The 15,688-nt window shown below is 36.0% G+C and overlaps 1 protein-coding gene and 1 long non-coding RNA gene across 3 annotated transcripts in view; both read left to right on the top strand.

Annotated features, from left to right (window-relative positions):
• Positions 1 to 2,334: 2,334 nt before the first annotated feature.
• On the top strand, positions 2,335 to 12,535 carry LOC127944434 (immunoglobulin superfamily member 21-like). The gene is made up of 10 exons (XM_052540348.1): positions 2,335 to 2,567; positions 6,267 to 6,379; positions 7,378 to 7,499; positions 7,626 to 7,744; positions 8,790 to 8,905; positions 9,048 to 9,528; positions 10,031 to 10,131; positions 10,525 to 10,717; positions 11,674 to 11,712; positions 11,797 to 12,535. The coding sequence occupies exons 1-10, from the start codon at positions 2,510 to 2,512 to the stop codon at positions 11,871 to 11,873; spliced, it is 1,419 nt and encodes a 472-aa protein (XP_052396308.1). The 5' UTR covers positions 2,335 to 2,509; the 3' UTR covers positions 11,874 to 12,535.
• A 1,477-nt stretch (positions 12,536 to 14,012) lies between these two features.
• LOC127945032 (uncharacterized) overlaps positions 14,013 to 15,688 on the top strand; it is a 1,861-nt gene continuing 185 nt past the window's right edge. The window contains exons 1-4 of one of the 2 annotated variants that reach the window (XR_008150500.1): positions 14,013 to 14,194; positions 14,815 to 14,847; positions 14,941 to 15,007; positions 15,116 to 15,688. The exon at positions 15,116 to 15,688 is cut by the window's right edge and continues 185 nt beyond it. This is a non-coding gene — a long non-coding RNA (uncharacterized LOC127945032). Of the gene's footprint in view, positions 14,848 to 14,940; positions 15,008 to 15,115 lie in introns of both variants that reach the window. The other variant, XR_008150499.1, reaches the window with a different exon arrangement.

Below are 15,688 nucleotides of genomic sequence, written 5' to 3' on the forward strand. Positions count from 1 at the left end.
ACGCCCCTCCTTTGTAAAACTTAAATATCAGCACAATGTTTATACCTCTGTGACATTGGAGGATGTGTAAATAATTGTTCTTAATTACAATGTGTGTTTATTTAAAATGCTCTGAAAAAAATCTTACATTTATGGTAAAAAATAGAAACTATATAGTTTCAAGCATATTGCAGCTTAATAACCATTATTTTTATATAATGTTAGTATATAAACCTGAACTAAAGAGCAAAAAGTGTAACATAATACTCCTGATTTACATAACTGATTAAAAACTTTTTAATTAAAATTTAATTAAATTCTGAATGTCACACTGTATTTTTTGACCCACGCCTGTTGTGCCTTGTTCTCAACAGTGTGAATATAAGAAAAGAAAAGGGAAAAAACAGCTGAGAGAGAGAGAGAGAGAGAGAATAAGCTTCTCTGGAAAAATGTCTGACCTGATCCTCTCACAATACACAAGAAGGAGTATCTAAATGTAATGGTGTATATAGGCGTAATTTGCGGGTGGTACATCCTGTCCCCAGCATTTTTTTGCCAGAGTCGAATCTGTCCACAGTAGGGTGGCCATATTTTAGTTTAAGATGTGCTCCCTTTACACAGAGTGCCTGGGAATGCGAAATCGAAATTGAAAGTAAACAGCGCAAGAGTTCATTCAAAAATATATAGCTACACCGCATCCTGAGCGGCTCCCTGTGGGGAGGATTGCTTGGAATTAAACTTTAGAGTCTGAACGCAAAAAAAAAAAAAAAAAAAAGATTTTTTATTATTATCAGTGAGGCGCTATTCATTCAGAAGATGGCTAGAAACACACTACAGGAGCCGTTCGACATCTAGGGGAGACCGGGGATGGTTGTAACACGGGGAGAGTTGTAACACTACCAATTCCATGAATCAGGGGCAAGATAGGAGTCATGTGACAATTTCAGTTTCATCAGGCTTCCTTTACAATCCCACATGGAGGTTTTCCAGTCTGTGTTGCTATCTCTCCTTAAGCTACAGCAGAAAATCTAATTCTGAGGTCAGAAAGTAAAAAAAATTAACAAGATAATATTTTGTTTAGTACTTCTACCGTTGTAGATAATGTTGTATGAGTTATATCAGGTCAAACTGTAGTTTCTCTAGTAAAGAATGGTGTATCAACCTTCTGCCAATTTCAAAGCACCATGCTAATACAGCTTGCTAAACAATGGGTGACAGTGAAGGGGTAGGTTGTAACACGTGTTTTGAAAGTGTTACAACCATCCCCTTACATACAACCAAGAACATTTTTGTGATTTTAACAATTCTACAGAATTACTAGAACTTGTGACTGGTAAAGAATGCATTTCATTTGTTCATTCTCTGGAGTATGGATAAACATATTCACATATTTATTGTTGCAGTCATTCATTTAAAATAAAACTGTTTTTGTGTCAAATCACTTGGAGTACCCTTAGTTTTTGTATATTTTGTCTACCTGTAACAACTTACCCCAGTATGTGTTACAACCTACCCCAGTAGTGGGGTAGGTTGTAACAAAGGACCACCTTGTATTTGTCATCATCTCACAAAGTCTGTGATATAGTTGAATACATTTAAATTGTTTCCATTTGTAGTATAAACATGTGGGTACTTTGCCTAGAAGTTTTAGACTTGTAGCCAAAATAAAAAGGTAATTTTAGGCGTTGAAGAAAAAAGTGTTACAACCATCCCCGGTCTCCCCTACTGTTCTCTGCCGCACATAGGCCTATCCAGTCTCGAACGCATTGACCGTAAAATAAGCGAGAACTAACGCTGAAGTCTGTCTGATGATGTTCCGTACAAGTTCATTTATAGCCTACAAATTATAGCTTGCTTTCTAGCTGCCTTTTCAGTGCGTCCTGTAAAGGAAATTAGTGTGCCATGTAAATGGCTGCCAGTAGGTGTAATCCCCACCCACCTCACCGCTACCTCCACCTCGTCCCGTCCCCACCACTTTTTAAGGCAAACTTAGCTGTGATGCGTTACGCTGAGTGCCCAAATCCAGAGTTCCATGATTCCATCTACTGTATTTGGACGGATCTAACTTTCTAGCAGTAGGCCTACTGTGCATTAATATAATCCTGGTACATAAGCAAACCTAATATTTTCATTCTAACTATTTCAGACTAACCTTCCTACGTAAATAACATAGAATTTAGCGTTTTCCCCTAGCAGTCATTTCTTCAGATTTCTCGAGGTAATTAAACGAGTCTGTGTGCTCAAGCGAGTGTGAGTATGAGAGTTAATGACTGCGCGCGCTCCGGGCAGGGGGCGCGCGCACGAGAGCGTGAATTCATTCAAATCTGTTGCTTTGGTAAATCTCCGCCCGACGGAGCCCAGAGAGATGCTGCTGCTGCTCCCTTAGACGGACACCATGAGAAATCACAGGGAGAACTGCGTCGAGTTACTCAATATTTCAGCTTTGTACGGAGGATGACATTAACATAATATTAAGATGGAATACTGACACTCTTGCGGCATTGAATGATATTAAAATAAGTCAAAAGAGATGAGTATAATTACTTTATCTTTGCTCCTGTGTGCTGACCTACTGGACTTCGTTATAGGTACGTTTTACTTGAATTATGTGTGATATGAGCAGCCAGCAGTAAATGTGATAAATTCATGCCATATTGATATTTTTACTGCACTTTAAAAACCGCACTTTGGACTAAATGTATAGATTGTACATTTATTGTACATGTAGGCTATGTGGTAACTTTATACTGTACAGTTTTAAAGATTTTAGCAGGTTGTCAATAACAAACCACATAAAGATGCTATCTGCACTATATTTACAAGATGCTATCTGCACTATATTTACAGCCTCAGGCTATTCTGTTCGGATGTTGCATTGATTGAATGATTTCTAGATTGAGGTGGCTTGTCCTTTAAACACAGGTGCACTTGTTTAATGATTTTGATGGGTGGTTATTTTGAGGATAAAGCTTAATCTTTTGTCCTGACCCAGATTTACGCTGGGTTATCTGCTCTCTGAAATAATTAAAGATCATTGATTGCAGAACTATAGTGCTAAACGAGACATGAATTTTGTTTGCATGAATCAGTGATCGCAGCTATAAACTCTTTACTGTAACTCAAGAATGCTGCCTATATATAGCATCACGTTATGTCTCATTCACATTGAGTCGAGCTCATAATGTCACTGGTCAGATCATATCAGAGGTACAGGAGCTTTTAGAAGTCCATCAGTAGCAGTGTTTCTTTATTTGTAATCATATGAATGTGATTTAAATAAGGCTGCACGATTATGACAAAAATCTTAATTGTCGATTATTCCTTTGAAATTGTAATTGCAATTATTAATTACAATTAAATTAATGTTTACACCTTTGTTTGAAGCAACTGCATGCCATATTATTATATGAAAACAAACTGAAAACACTGAATAACTTTTATTGCTTTTCTATAGTATTACACATCAAATGCCAACTGCATCAGATTAGTTTCTTCTTTAAAAAAGAGGTAAAAATATGCATGGAATGTTATACTAAAACCAAAATTAAACCAATGGAAAAACCCTTGATAACAGAAAAAAAAGCATCTAAAGCACGCAGAATAACATAAGTGGACTTTGAACGATTAATTGCTGCTTTGAACGATTACGTAATTATGGCATCCATAACTGTAATCGCGATTAGAAATTTGAGAAATTGTGCAGCCCTAGATTTAAGCCTTATGTTTTTAGCTTTAGTTCTCTCAAATGCTTTGCAGTAGATACCATATTCAAGTTTTATTATGATGCATAGCATGGTTCTTGGACTTAGCTATTGTTTTTATAATGTTTTGAGTGAAAGATTGACAGAATTGAAAGTTACATTGGTAAATTATATTGATACTCATAGCAGTTTAGGAAGGATCATGACTTCACAGCATGAATTAGTCATTACCAGTATTGCTTGGATGTTAATGCAAATATGGATGTGAGGAAAAAACACACATCTACATAATTGTATATGGTGACCAAGCATTCAGTGTTTAACTGATGTCATTCATTATTTTTTATCAATTAATAACAGAAGCCCACTGTTTCAGTCTGTATAATTTATTTATCATAGTCATATATAACACAAATTGCATTTTTGTTAGCACTCTAGACTTCTTTAATATACACTAACCTTTGATGTGCTCTTATGCATGTTTACATAATCAAATAGATTGCTGAAATTATCAACTAATCCTTGCACATCACCATTAACATTCCTAACCAACTGTGACATTTGACCAGAGATTGATTTTCTGTGATTTACAAGATTATTGCAGTCTATAAAAGGTTCTTATGTGGTGTGGGACTGTAATAGCCCTCAAAATTGACATGGTCTCCCCCCTTACTAAGCCTCCTAAAGGACACTCTGTAGCATCTGCTCAGTAAAGGATGGCATAAAGTAGCGCATGCCTGAGGGTCACAGGACATGTCCTGTGCTGCGTGTGGGGCAGCCTACAGGATCACTTGATTGATGGAGAAAGTACCATGGATTAGGGAAATAAGAGAAAACACACACATACATTGGAAAAAAATAATCCATTCACTGACGTCACAGTTTAAAAACCCAATACGGTGGAGTAGTGGGATTTTGTAGGTCAGTGAATTTGTGACAGATTATAGGCCGATTGCCTCCCACTCTGATGCCTGTGTTCGGTACATGGTGACTGTTTCAATAGAACTGCAGCACTCAGCAAGACACGGCTGTTTTGCATGGTTGTTCAGCATACAAAGGCATTGCATGTTTTCAACATCAGATGTTGGTAAAAATACGAGTAATAATTGTAAACTAAGCCCTTTTACTTTATTAGGACAGGGAGACAGCTCTGGCAGCACTGACTGCTGGAAGACCTGGAAGTGATGAAATAGCTTTAGATCTTGAAGCATCAAACTACACAAGGAATCCATCTTTCTGACATTCATTATGTAATACTGTAATGCGCTGAACAATGTGGGTGTGCAACATTTTTTCAAATGCATTCTTAACAGATGGGTGTTTGATTTATAGTGTAGAGTTTATAGTGTAGTCTATTTAGCTTTGTTTTTTTCCTGTTTTGTTGCATCTAGTTGTGTGAATTGTTTCACTTTGCTTCTTTTTCTTTTACATTTTATTTCTTTACATTTTGTTTAATTGTTTAGTATTTATTGTAGATTTTGCACTGGTTTGTTTTTTGTTGTTTAGTTTTTTTGTTTAAGTTTTATCTCTTTACTTCTTTTAATAGTATTTTTTTTGTTTCTTTACCTTTTGTAATTTTGCTTGGCTTTGATGTTTTCCCTTTGTTTCTTACTTTCTTTAAATTTTGTTTTATTGTGTAGCATTATAGCTTGTTTTGCTTTGTATTTTTGTTTTTCTTGTTTTTATTTTCCTTTTGTTTCTTTACATTAAATTTTTTTGTTTTGTTTCTTTTTATCAAGAGGTAAAACAGGAACATTCTCTGCAAAACAGACAATGCATTACAATATACAGTATGTATTGATGAGAGTTATTAAAGTTTTCTTTCTTTTTTTATTTTTATTATAGAAGTGAGAGTAAATCGATGCAAAATATTTTATTAATATGATATTAGAAATACTGTCTGCAAAATAGATATTTTTTGATCAGTTTTTTTCCATGCAGAGTTTGTTGAATAATGGATAATCAAGGATACATGTCAGTTATCTGTTGATTAAAGTATATTATTTATCATTTATTTATTTATCATATAATTATCAAGAGTATTTTTCTTTGATTTTGGTTTAAATTCATTTTTTACGCACTTTATTTAGCTTTTTTGTTTTGTCAAAGGTGGTGAGAGCAAACAATTGTTTGATTATAACATGTCAACATGTCACGTGTAATATAGACATTGTAATGGGTACTCAGATATACCTGTCAGGTATTTGCTGATAAAAGTCTGTTATTTCTTGCTGTGTGGAGATTAAAATTAATGAAACGTAGCACTGAGACAGCTTCTTGCAGACTTCCCACAACATCCATTAATAGTGTTTTTTTCCATCATGTTTTTGATCTGAAATATTCTTGGATCGAGGGCTCATTAAAATCCTATAATTTCACTGTCACTGCAGTATGACCTTTCTTGGGGGAGGTTTACATTGCGGCCTTCAAAAGCTCTCAGTTTTGCTAACTTGTGACTTAATGATTTTAGAAATGAGGAGTGCACTGTAATTTTGCTTTGACTCATTGCTGGTAATTTGAATGGGATTTTCTTAGAGGCTTGTGCAGCTGATGCATTTAGAAAGTGACACTGCTATCTTTTTCCAGGTTATTTAACAGTCACCATTGAGCCTCTCCCTCCCGTGGTTATGGGGGACACAGTGACTTTGAAGTGCAATTTCAGGACGGATGGCAACTTACGAGAGATTGTGTGGTTTCGGGTAAGTGGGGTCCGAGTTTCATCTTTGCATGACATGCTTTTACTTCCACCATCCTGGGGAAAGAAAATCACTTGTTTTTCAGTGTGCTAGTTCTTTTCAATCTCTCGTATTGTTCTGTTGGCAAACTGACGTTGTGAGAACAGAAGCTGTCAAAAATATGAAAATATATTCAGGATTAAGAGTTAACGCCTCAGTGATTTTAAGACAAGTTTTCATTTTGTCGTCAGACTGCGACATAAGTGTGGCAGGATTGTTGATCCAACAGATAAAACATTCAATTAAAACACATCAGTATGCCAATATATGTCTAGGACATTTAAAAAAAGACTCTGTCACATCATTTGCAATATATGATATGTTTATTTAATTACCAAGCAAATCATAAATGATCAGTTTTACTGTATAAGGTCACATACTACAGTAATAGAGGTCCCAAAACTATTTGGACACTCAAGCCACAATTAAAAAAGTATATACATTTATTTCTATTGGATAACAAAATGATTTATTACATTTTCAAAAGTAAGACAGAGGTATTGGACAACAAGGTAATTTATTTGATTGCTAGGGAATGCATGAACTGATAAAAACTGAATTTTAAAAGCAATGGAAGTCGCTTTGAATCAAAATGTCTGCCATGTGCATAAATGTGAAAGTGGTTGTCAGATGTTATTGGATCATGTCCATAGTTAATGAGATCATCTGACTTCCTATGTACACTAAAAGTTGGTTAAAAATAAGTTATTTCATAATTTACTGTACAAGAACTTGCACCACAGATGTCAGCTGCTTTAATGCTGGAGTTTTTTTATCTTATTCGAAGAAATTCATACATTTAAAAGCAGGATTTTTGTCCAGACAGCAGCTAGAGATTTAAAGTGAATTATTGCAAATAACCAAACATTTACTGTAAGTAGGAAACATTTGTACATGCCAAATGATTACTCTTAACTTACATGTACCCAGTACATAATAGTATATTGTCATTGTTTTCAAAGGTGATGGAAGGTGGAACGTCAAAACAGAAAATTTTTACCTACGACGCCATGTACAACACCAATTTTTCTCACATGGAGGACTTCCTCAGACGAGAGGACCTTGTTTACCAGTCAACTGTCAGGTTATAGTTATATCCAGCAGAGCACAGTTTATAGTGGATAATACTTGGCTTTCCTCTCAGCATGCATAGTGCTATTTTTATGACTGCTGTTATGTGTTTAGACAGATTGTTCCTCACTGTTCTTAGGCTCCCTGAGGTTCAGATGGAAGATGATGGACCATATGAATGCCATGTGGGGATCTATGACAGGGCATCTAGAGAGAAGGTGGTCTTGGCATCTGGGAGTATCACACTTAATGTCATGTGTAGGTTCTATTTATAAAGCGTCATACACATATGAAGTCAAAAACATGGTGATGTGCTTTAGTTTCTGGTTGTATTAACATAAAATCCATAATATCTCTTATAAAATCCATAATAACGCTTAACCTTTGACTTAAAAAGAAAATAGCTCATCCAAAAAAAATGTATTCTATCATCATTTACTCATCTTCATGTTCTTTTAAACAGGTATGAACCTCTTTCTTTTGCATAAAACTAAATAATTTTGAAGAACAATAAATTTGGACTAAACTGACACTTATTATATGGACAAAATGATCTTCATTTGAGTTCCTCACAAGAAAGAGGATTGGAACAACGAGAGGGAGAGTGAAAGATGACAGAAGTCTCATTTTTGTGTGAATTATATTTTTAAGCTCAATCATTGAAACAAAAATCTAGTGAGCACTTTTCCCTAATTTGAAAGGATTCTGTAAATGTAATAACGATAATGGAAAATTGACGATTAATTTCTTTAGGATGCTTATTTTGATTCAGCAGTTTTTAGCTTGATAGTATAATAACAGTGTGGATATCTTTTTGGTGTCAAACCAAGACAAGATTTCAAATTCTCAGTCTCTCTGTCTTAATTGCTTGTGCAAGTACCTACATGCCCATAAAATCTGGGAATATGCAACAGGGTATTCATGCAATTTCCCTCTGCATGCACTTGCAAATTAATGTTTCAGTCGGATGTAACATGCCATGACGAGTAAGTGAGATACAAGCTGGAGTTAATTTAATGGTAGCTAAGAAATCATCAGAAAGATTTCACATGGATTACTGACTTAAATCACGAGATGTTGCTATTGTGATATAAATCTTGCCTACTAACGCACTTTGCTTATAAACTGAAGTTCATTAAATAAGGATCTCCTGGCTTGCGGTCTGAAGCACAAACGTGCCCTTGAGAGAAAGATATTAATAATTACTTTGAATGCTGCACTGTCATCTCTCCTTATCTCTTTGAATTACTGTAGGGAGGCTTTTGATTTCTAATGAGTTTTCAATGTCTTTGTTTCTTCTCAGCTCCACCAAAATCAATATCTGTTGAGGCGGCAAATCAGCCAGCTCCTTTCAGTCGCTACGAGGCTCAAAACTTCACACTTGTTTGCATTGTAACTGGAGGAAAACCTGCCCCCGTGGTGAGCAGAAGAATAAACTAAAAGCTCTATATTAAAACCTAGATAAAGACAGACACGTAAATACCAGAGATTATTTAAATGGAAATGTGTTTCATTGCTGTTTAGTTGTAACTTTTTGTAATTATTTCTTCGCCAAACTCAGGTGTACTTCAAGAGGGATGGAGAACTTATTGAAGTGCATCCTTTCATGTCCACTGAGAAAGTTGAAAGCAGAGGCTTGCTCTCTGCCATGGATAACCAGCCGCTTATCAGTCGAGAACTGGATGATACAAAAGTGCAGAAATCTCTTTCTTTCCTGGGCCCTTACAGCGAGCCGGTGCACCTTGATAAGGACCAGCCACAGCGCAGCTACATATCTGGAGACCCTGGTCAAGAGGAACCCAGTCCCACCACAGAGGTCATCCCAGAGACTGTGATCAGCCGAGAGTTCCCCCGCTGGGTGCTGAGCTCAAGCCCACTGTACTATTTTAACCATACACAGTCTGAGCTGCATGACGGTACTATGGAGGTCCAAGCTATGCTGACCTGGCACCTGAACCCACAACTGGACAATGAGGCTCTGTTCACCTGTGAAGTCAAGCACCCGGCTCTTTCCATGCCCATGAAGGCAGAGGTTACGCTCTGTGAGTGTCAGTTCATTTACGTTACCAAATAAATACAGTTACTGAGTGGGCTGTTTGAGTATGTTTATTAGGGCTGCACAATATATAAGTTATTATGGAGTTTTTCTATTTAATATTTGAATAATGTTTGCTCCGTTTTCCTGTTTTTACATTTAGATTGCTTTTACTGTCATCTAACATTCACTTAATCTTCAAATCTAGCAACACGTTTAAATGCAATTTTTATATACATATTTAATGCAAGTCATTAAAAAAAGCTGAGTTGACAAAAATACTGAATCCAAGATTTGATGATAATATAGAATAATAAGACATTTACAAGCAATTTTTAAAATTCTGTTCATTTCTGCCTGGGAACACCAAATAACGTAAAGGATTTTAGGCACATCACAGGGTGTAATATATGTATACACACATACATAAGGTATATGTAATTGAACACCTTGACTTTCTGTCTCCTCTGACATATTGACAACAGTTTTATTTCTCACTGTTTTTCAAGCTGCTCCAAAAGGCCCAAAGCTCTCTGTGGCCCCAAGCAGAGCGAAAGTGGGAGACACGGTTCACATCAAAGTGGAGGGATTCCACATGGGGCCCAAAGTGGTACAATCATAGAAGAAGAACAGCAATGAGAGTCTGTTTTACATTAGAAAGCCTACAAATGTCTTTTGGAAATGTTGAACTAAATAATTAAGTTGCTTTTGATGATTTATAGTAGACCTTAAACGCCTTTGAGAGCTTCTTTTGAAAACTGTTTAATATTCTCTTCAAGTATAATATATGTGAGCACAGGAATACTGCCAGTGGTGTTTAGCAAATGTATGTTTTAAAAGAGCCTCCCAAGCAACTCCTCATAAATATTTAATCTTTGTTTGTAATGTAACCCACTTGAATGCAGAAAAATATCAACTATATACTCTGCATCTTATGCTGGGTGCAACCATGTTCAATGTTTTAAATAGCTGAAGTTTTTAATGAATATTTAATGTGCTACAGAATAAAGTGTTTCCAGAGCCTCTGTTCACATGGACACGTGTGGGAGGACCTCTGCTGGATGGAAGTGAAGAGAGATTTGGGAAAGTACTGGCTCTGGAGCGAGTCCCAGCTGAGCTCAACGGATCCATGTATCGCTGCACTGTCCAAAACCCTTTGGGATCTACCAACACTCACACCCGCCTCATAGTATTTGGTCAGTATACCAGATGCATCACACACAATTCATGTGGTCTGTAGCCAACACTCAGATGCCTCATACAGTACTAATCGGTTTTTTACCTAAGATGTGTCCTCTTCACAATGCTGGATCCACATCTGACACTCAGTGTTTTCTCTTTATCTAGCACTCGCATGCATTTAAATGTTCAGACCATTCCCAAACATTCTTATTTCATACAGTATTTTGTTTGTACTCAGTAATTAAAGGCCACATACTGTTTAGTGTGATATAATTGCTGTTAGCTGTTTATTTTCAAAAGATAAATGTGTTTGATCAGTAGGCAAAAAAACAAAAACAAACGCACAGTCTATGGTCAGATTTTGATACCAACAAGCATAACCAGTCGCCATGTTGAGATCACATGACCAGCAATGAATGACGTGATGACATTTAATGAGAACCTCTACAGTCATTTATGCAATTAATCAAAACCCACTCAAAAAGTCCATTGATTTCAGGACAACGTAACCATGAAGTGCAAAAATTGTGGGGGGTTTTGGCCTACAAAAATCCCTGCAGCACTGTTAATCATGGCTGAATGCAAATAGGGCATGTCTACAGTGGCATAAGAATATCAGCGAGTTCAACATAACCAAAATATTGAGACTTAGGTCTCTGCAGAGCAAATGTGGGCGTTTATCACCTTGTGGGTGTTTTCAAACTGCTGGGTGTTTCTAAATTATGCAATCAAAATGATCCCCCTTACCCAACCCCACCCCTAAACCTAACATCACTATGACGTCAGCCAATCAGGTGTAAAAACGCCCTGATCTGGCAACTCCCATTACTTTCCTGCAGAGAACTGTACTTGAAAATATTGAGTGCACCTTTAAGGTCACATATTTCTGTGCTATTTTATTCCTATGTTTTATGTGTTTTTATTGATAACCTGTACGGTTTAACTAAAGCTTTTTTTATTTTTAAAACAGAAAATCCCAGGATCAAGAAGGAGACTAGACATCTGAACTGTAAGGCACAATAACATCCTACACATGAAATATCTAAAGGGTATTCTAGATAAACTCTCACTTTAATGGTTAATTCATTTTCAGTTGGGGATTCTGCTGGAGACTTGCTTGGACCCTCGTTGATGATGCTGCTGTTAACATTGACTGTGGAGTTAACATGAGCACAATGGGGTGTGCTTTCCATTAGTACCTTCTCTGATACTCTGTCAACTCCTCTGCCATCTCTCTCGCTGCCCGGCAGCTACGCTATAATCCAGGACTGATATTGCATCAGAGAAATATGTGCTCAGAATGAAAACAATAAGCTCAACCCACCCTGACCACCCCAACCATGTGACTACGGTTCAGCTCAGTTTGTTCCACACCTGTTTTGTTACAATACAATGACTTATTAATGCTTTGAATTCATTTTCTACATTACATTGTGCACAGCTGTGTTGCAAAAAAGGATTAAAGTGCAATAGGACGGCCCACATACAGATAATCCTGGACATACATTACAGCTCTCATCATTCTAAACAGCTTATTGTAATGCCATTTTATTAATGTTGTTCCTTAAAAAATCCCCTGATTTCATGGCAGAGGCTATTGAGACTTGAGGATCAGATTCACCCACTGCATATGACCTCTAGATGACAGTATAGAGCTTCAGACAGAATACCTTTTTTATGCATAAAATGTCCATAGACCCTTTTGGGTGGTGTGTACTAAGAAGTTCCTCAAACAGTTATGTAATGCATTATAGCGCAATGCAATGTTCTTATCTCTGTAGTGAACAAGGTGTGTTGCTACAAGAAAAATTAAAAGCAAGTTTTGGAATTAATTTCAATTATTTTGTTCTTTCGTTTCCAAAGTTTGTATAAAATGTAAATGATGGTGGAACGCGAAATATGGCGGGGAAACAAGTCGGTTGTCAATGGAAATGAGTGATGTAAAATTAGCTGAATTTTCTATGCTGTATTTTAATAATATCAAGACATTATGGATGAACATATAAACCACACATTTATAGTTAATCAATCATTTTTCACGGTTTGCTTTATTTGAAATGATTATGTTATAGCTATAGCATGCATATAATGGATATAGATCAAATAATATAAAATAATAGTAAAATATATTAATATCGATAATAACAGAAAACTAATGTATTGTTTTCCACATGAATGCATAACGTTTTCCTCATTTACAGAGGGGTTAGAACGCAGTAAACCCATTTGGAACACGCTTGACCAATAAAATTCAAGGGCACTAAAACTTCTGTTATGGTTTAGTTATAGCCTAAATTATAAATCGGTTAGGTTGGAATAATGACGCAGCTAACAAAACTATGTTCTAAGAACATTTTGCTAATGTTCCAGTTAAGTTATACAAACATTAATTCCGAATGTACAAAACATGTTTTTTTTTTTTTTAATGTTTTAAGGTAACGTTCCATTTTATAATTTTGCAAACATTATGGGAATGTTAAGGGGTAACTTTCGTTAAGAACGAAAGTAACGCGGGACGAAAGTTACAAAGCGATTTTCTCACCGTTCGACTACATTTGGATTTCAAGCCAGGACAGCATTTAGAACGCAACCCTCTTGATCCTTAATGGAGCTACCAAATATCACGTGATCTCATCATTGTTTCCCGCGGTTAGAACATCGGAGAGCTTTTTTTCGGGTATGGAGTTACAGTGAAGTACTATGGGATGAAATTAGACTCAAAATGATTAATAGATGCACGCAAAAATATCAATTTAACATCAATTTTATACATGTATCTTATGAACCACAAACAAATGCAAAATGGTTTATTGAATCGAACTGTCCGAAAGAACTACTGCCCAGCAAACACAGAACGTTGTGAGGACGTCGCCAGTTAGTCGTCATTTGGTCAGCGCGACATTACTTTATGGCTACGTTGTGAGGACGTCGTGGTAAAGTTCCATTTTTTTAAAATCTTGGCTAACTTCCCAGAAACGTCGTGGGCACGTACTCAAAAGACGTCGCTAGTTAGTCCCATTGGGGACGTTGTAGCGACGTGGTCAGCTGGTCTTCAGATAACTTTTAATATTATTGCACTAGATGTATTATTATTATTAAGATACCATTTGAACAGCATATTCTTTGGGAAATATACAAAAAAATTAATCAAGCATGTTAAAATAATTATATATATATATATATATATATATATATATATATATATATATATATATATATATATATATATTATATATATATATATATATATATATATATATATATATATATATATATATATATATATATATATGCCAACAGTTTAAGAACAATAAAATAAACAATTTACTTAGCAAATGGTGATAATGTTTGTTAATGAAAGAGAGTACGGAACAAATTAACATTTAAACCTTAAACTAGCAGCGCACGTCACTTTCTGAGTGAAGTGCGCGACGTGCGCGTGCCCGTCATTTTGTAACGGTCAACTTCCAGCGGACGGACACGGAGGAAAGGTAAGTCCTATAAATCTACTTTTATTCATAGATTTTAACTTGATATAACGTTAAATGCCATCAAAGAGGAGTAGTGTTTTGTATTTTTTTAGGTTTTCTCTTTCAATTTAATAAATAAATGCTCCGTTTGGTTAATTAGCTCAAAAGCAGTCTCAGAGGTGGTCTAAGGTAACGGTGACTGTTAAAATCGAATTTAACCTTTCCTGTTTTAAATTATTTGAAATTTATCACTATAAACTATACAGTGTTAACTTTCTAATAATTAAATTTTTAACCGTAGTAACGTTAATTAGTTTGTTTGAATAACTCACCTGCTGCTTGAGCTTGATGATGCTCATGCTATCCATGCTGTGAACTTGAATATAATCCGATATAACGTTAAATATAAAGGTTAACGTTAATTAGACCGAGGCTGCCGAAATCATGTTCAGTGTAACGTTATGTGGGATTAATAATTTCCCCTTTTCTCCCTCAAGTGGCAGGCTTGTAAACTCTGTCATCTGTTCATTATTGGTGTTGATGGTGTTTTTCACATGCATGCTTTTTAATGCTAGTTTAATTCTCAAATTGATCTGATACTTTCGTTTCACAAAAAGTAAACAAATTGTTCACTTTTTTAGGGCCTGACCGCCACCACTTGAGTCCATGATTCAGTGAGTTCCTTATAAGGAAATATATTTGTTAACACCTAGTAATTTAAATGTATTATTTATTGCTTTAAAATGAGCACATATATTTATCATCAGGGGAAGAGACAGTCTGGGCAGCAGCAACAAGACAACTATTACAAGTAGAGATGGGTTTCAAGAACTGGTACTAATTTGGTTCCTGACTTGTTCAGTACTGAAAACATTTACATAAGGTACAGGATCAATAGTGCTGCTATCAGTATTCTTGTAACATTGATTCATTACCCTTTAGACACAACCACATATCCTCCAAATCATCTCTGCGTGGATGGCAGCAAGGATCCAGGATCAAGAGATCATTCTTCATGGAGACTGTTCCGCAGGAAGCAGTTTCTCCTGGGTGAAAAACTAAACCTGGTTGTTTCAGCATCACTCAGGCAAGACTAAATACTTTTAAATTGATTTCAGTTGGTTATGTGTTTCAGGTCATCTTGACCATTCTGCTGTCCTGGATGTAAGGCCGTGCTGGAACTACATTTCTTGTTGTTGAAAGATTTGTGCAGCGGTATCCAGACATATAACGCCCCATCACACGGGGCGTGAACGCCTCTCGTTTACTTTTAAATGAAGTGACGTCAAGCATGGTGAAATTAATTCTAGAAATTAATTCTAAATAGAAGTTGAAGACTTTTCCAGCACCAATGCAGCCGTCCTCCAGTCAGAACATCTTATGCAAATACCCAAGCGCAGATGCAAGCCAATCAAGTGCATGCAATACCAGAAAACTAATGTGATTGGCTGTCACTATGAGAAGAGACAGTAATTCTGATCCGATATCAGTGTCGTTTTTTGCAAAAAAATTTTT

This window comes from Carassius gibelio, chromosome A23, assembly GCF_023724105.1.
Source record: "Carassius gibelio isolate Cgi1373 ecotype wild population from Czech Republic chromosome A23, carGib1.2-hapl.c, whole genome shotgun sequence".
NCBI lineage: Eukaryota > Metazoa > Chordata > Actinopteri > Cypriniformes > Cyprinidae > Carassius > Carassius gibelio.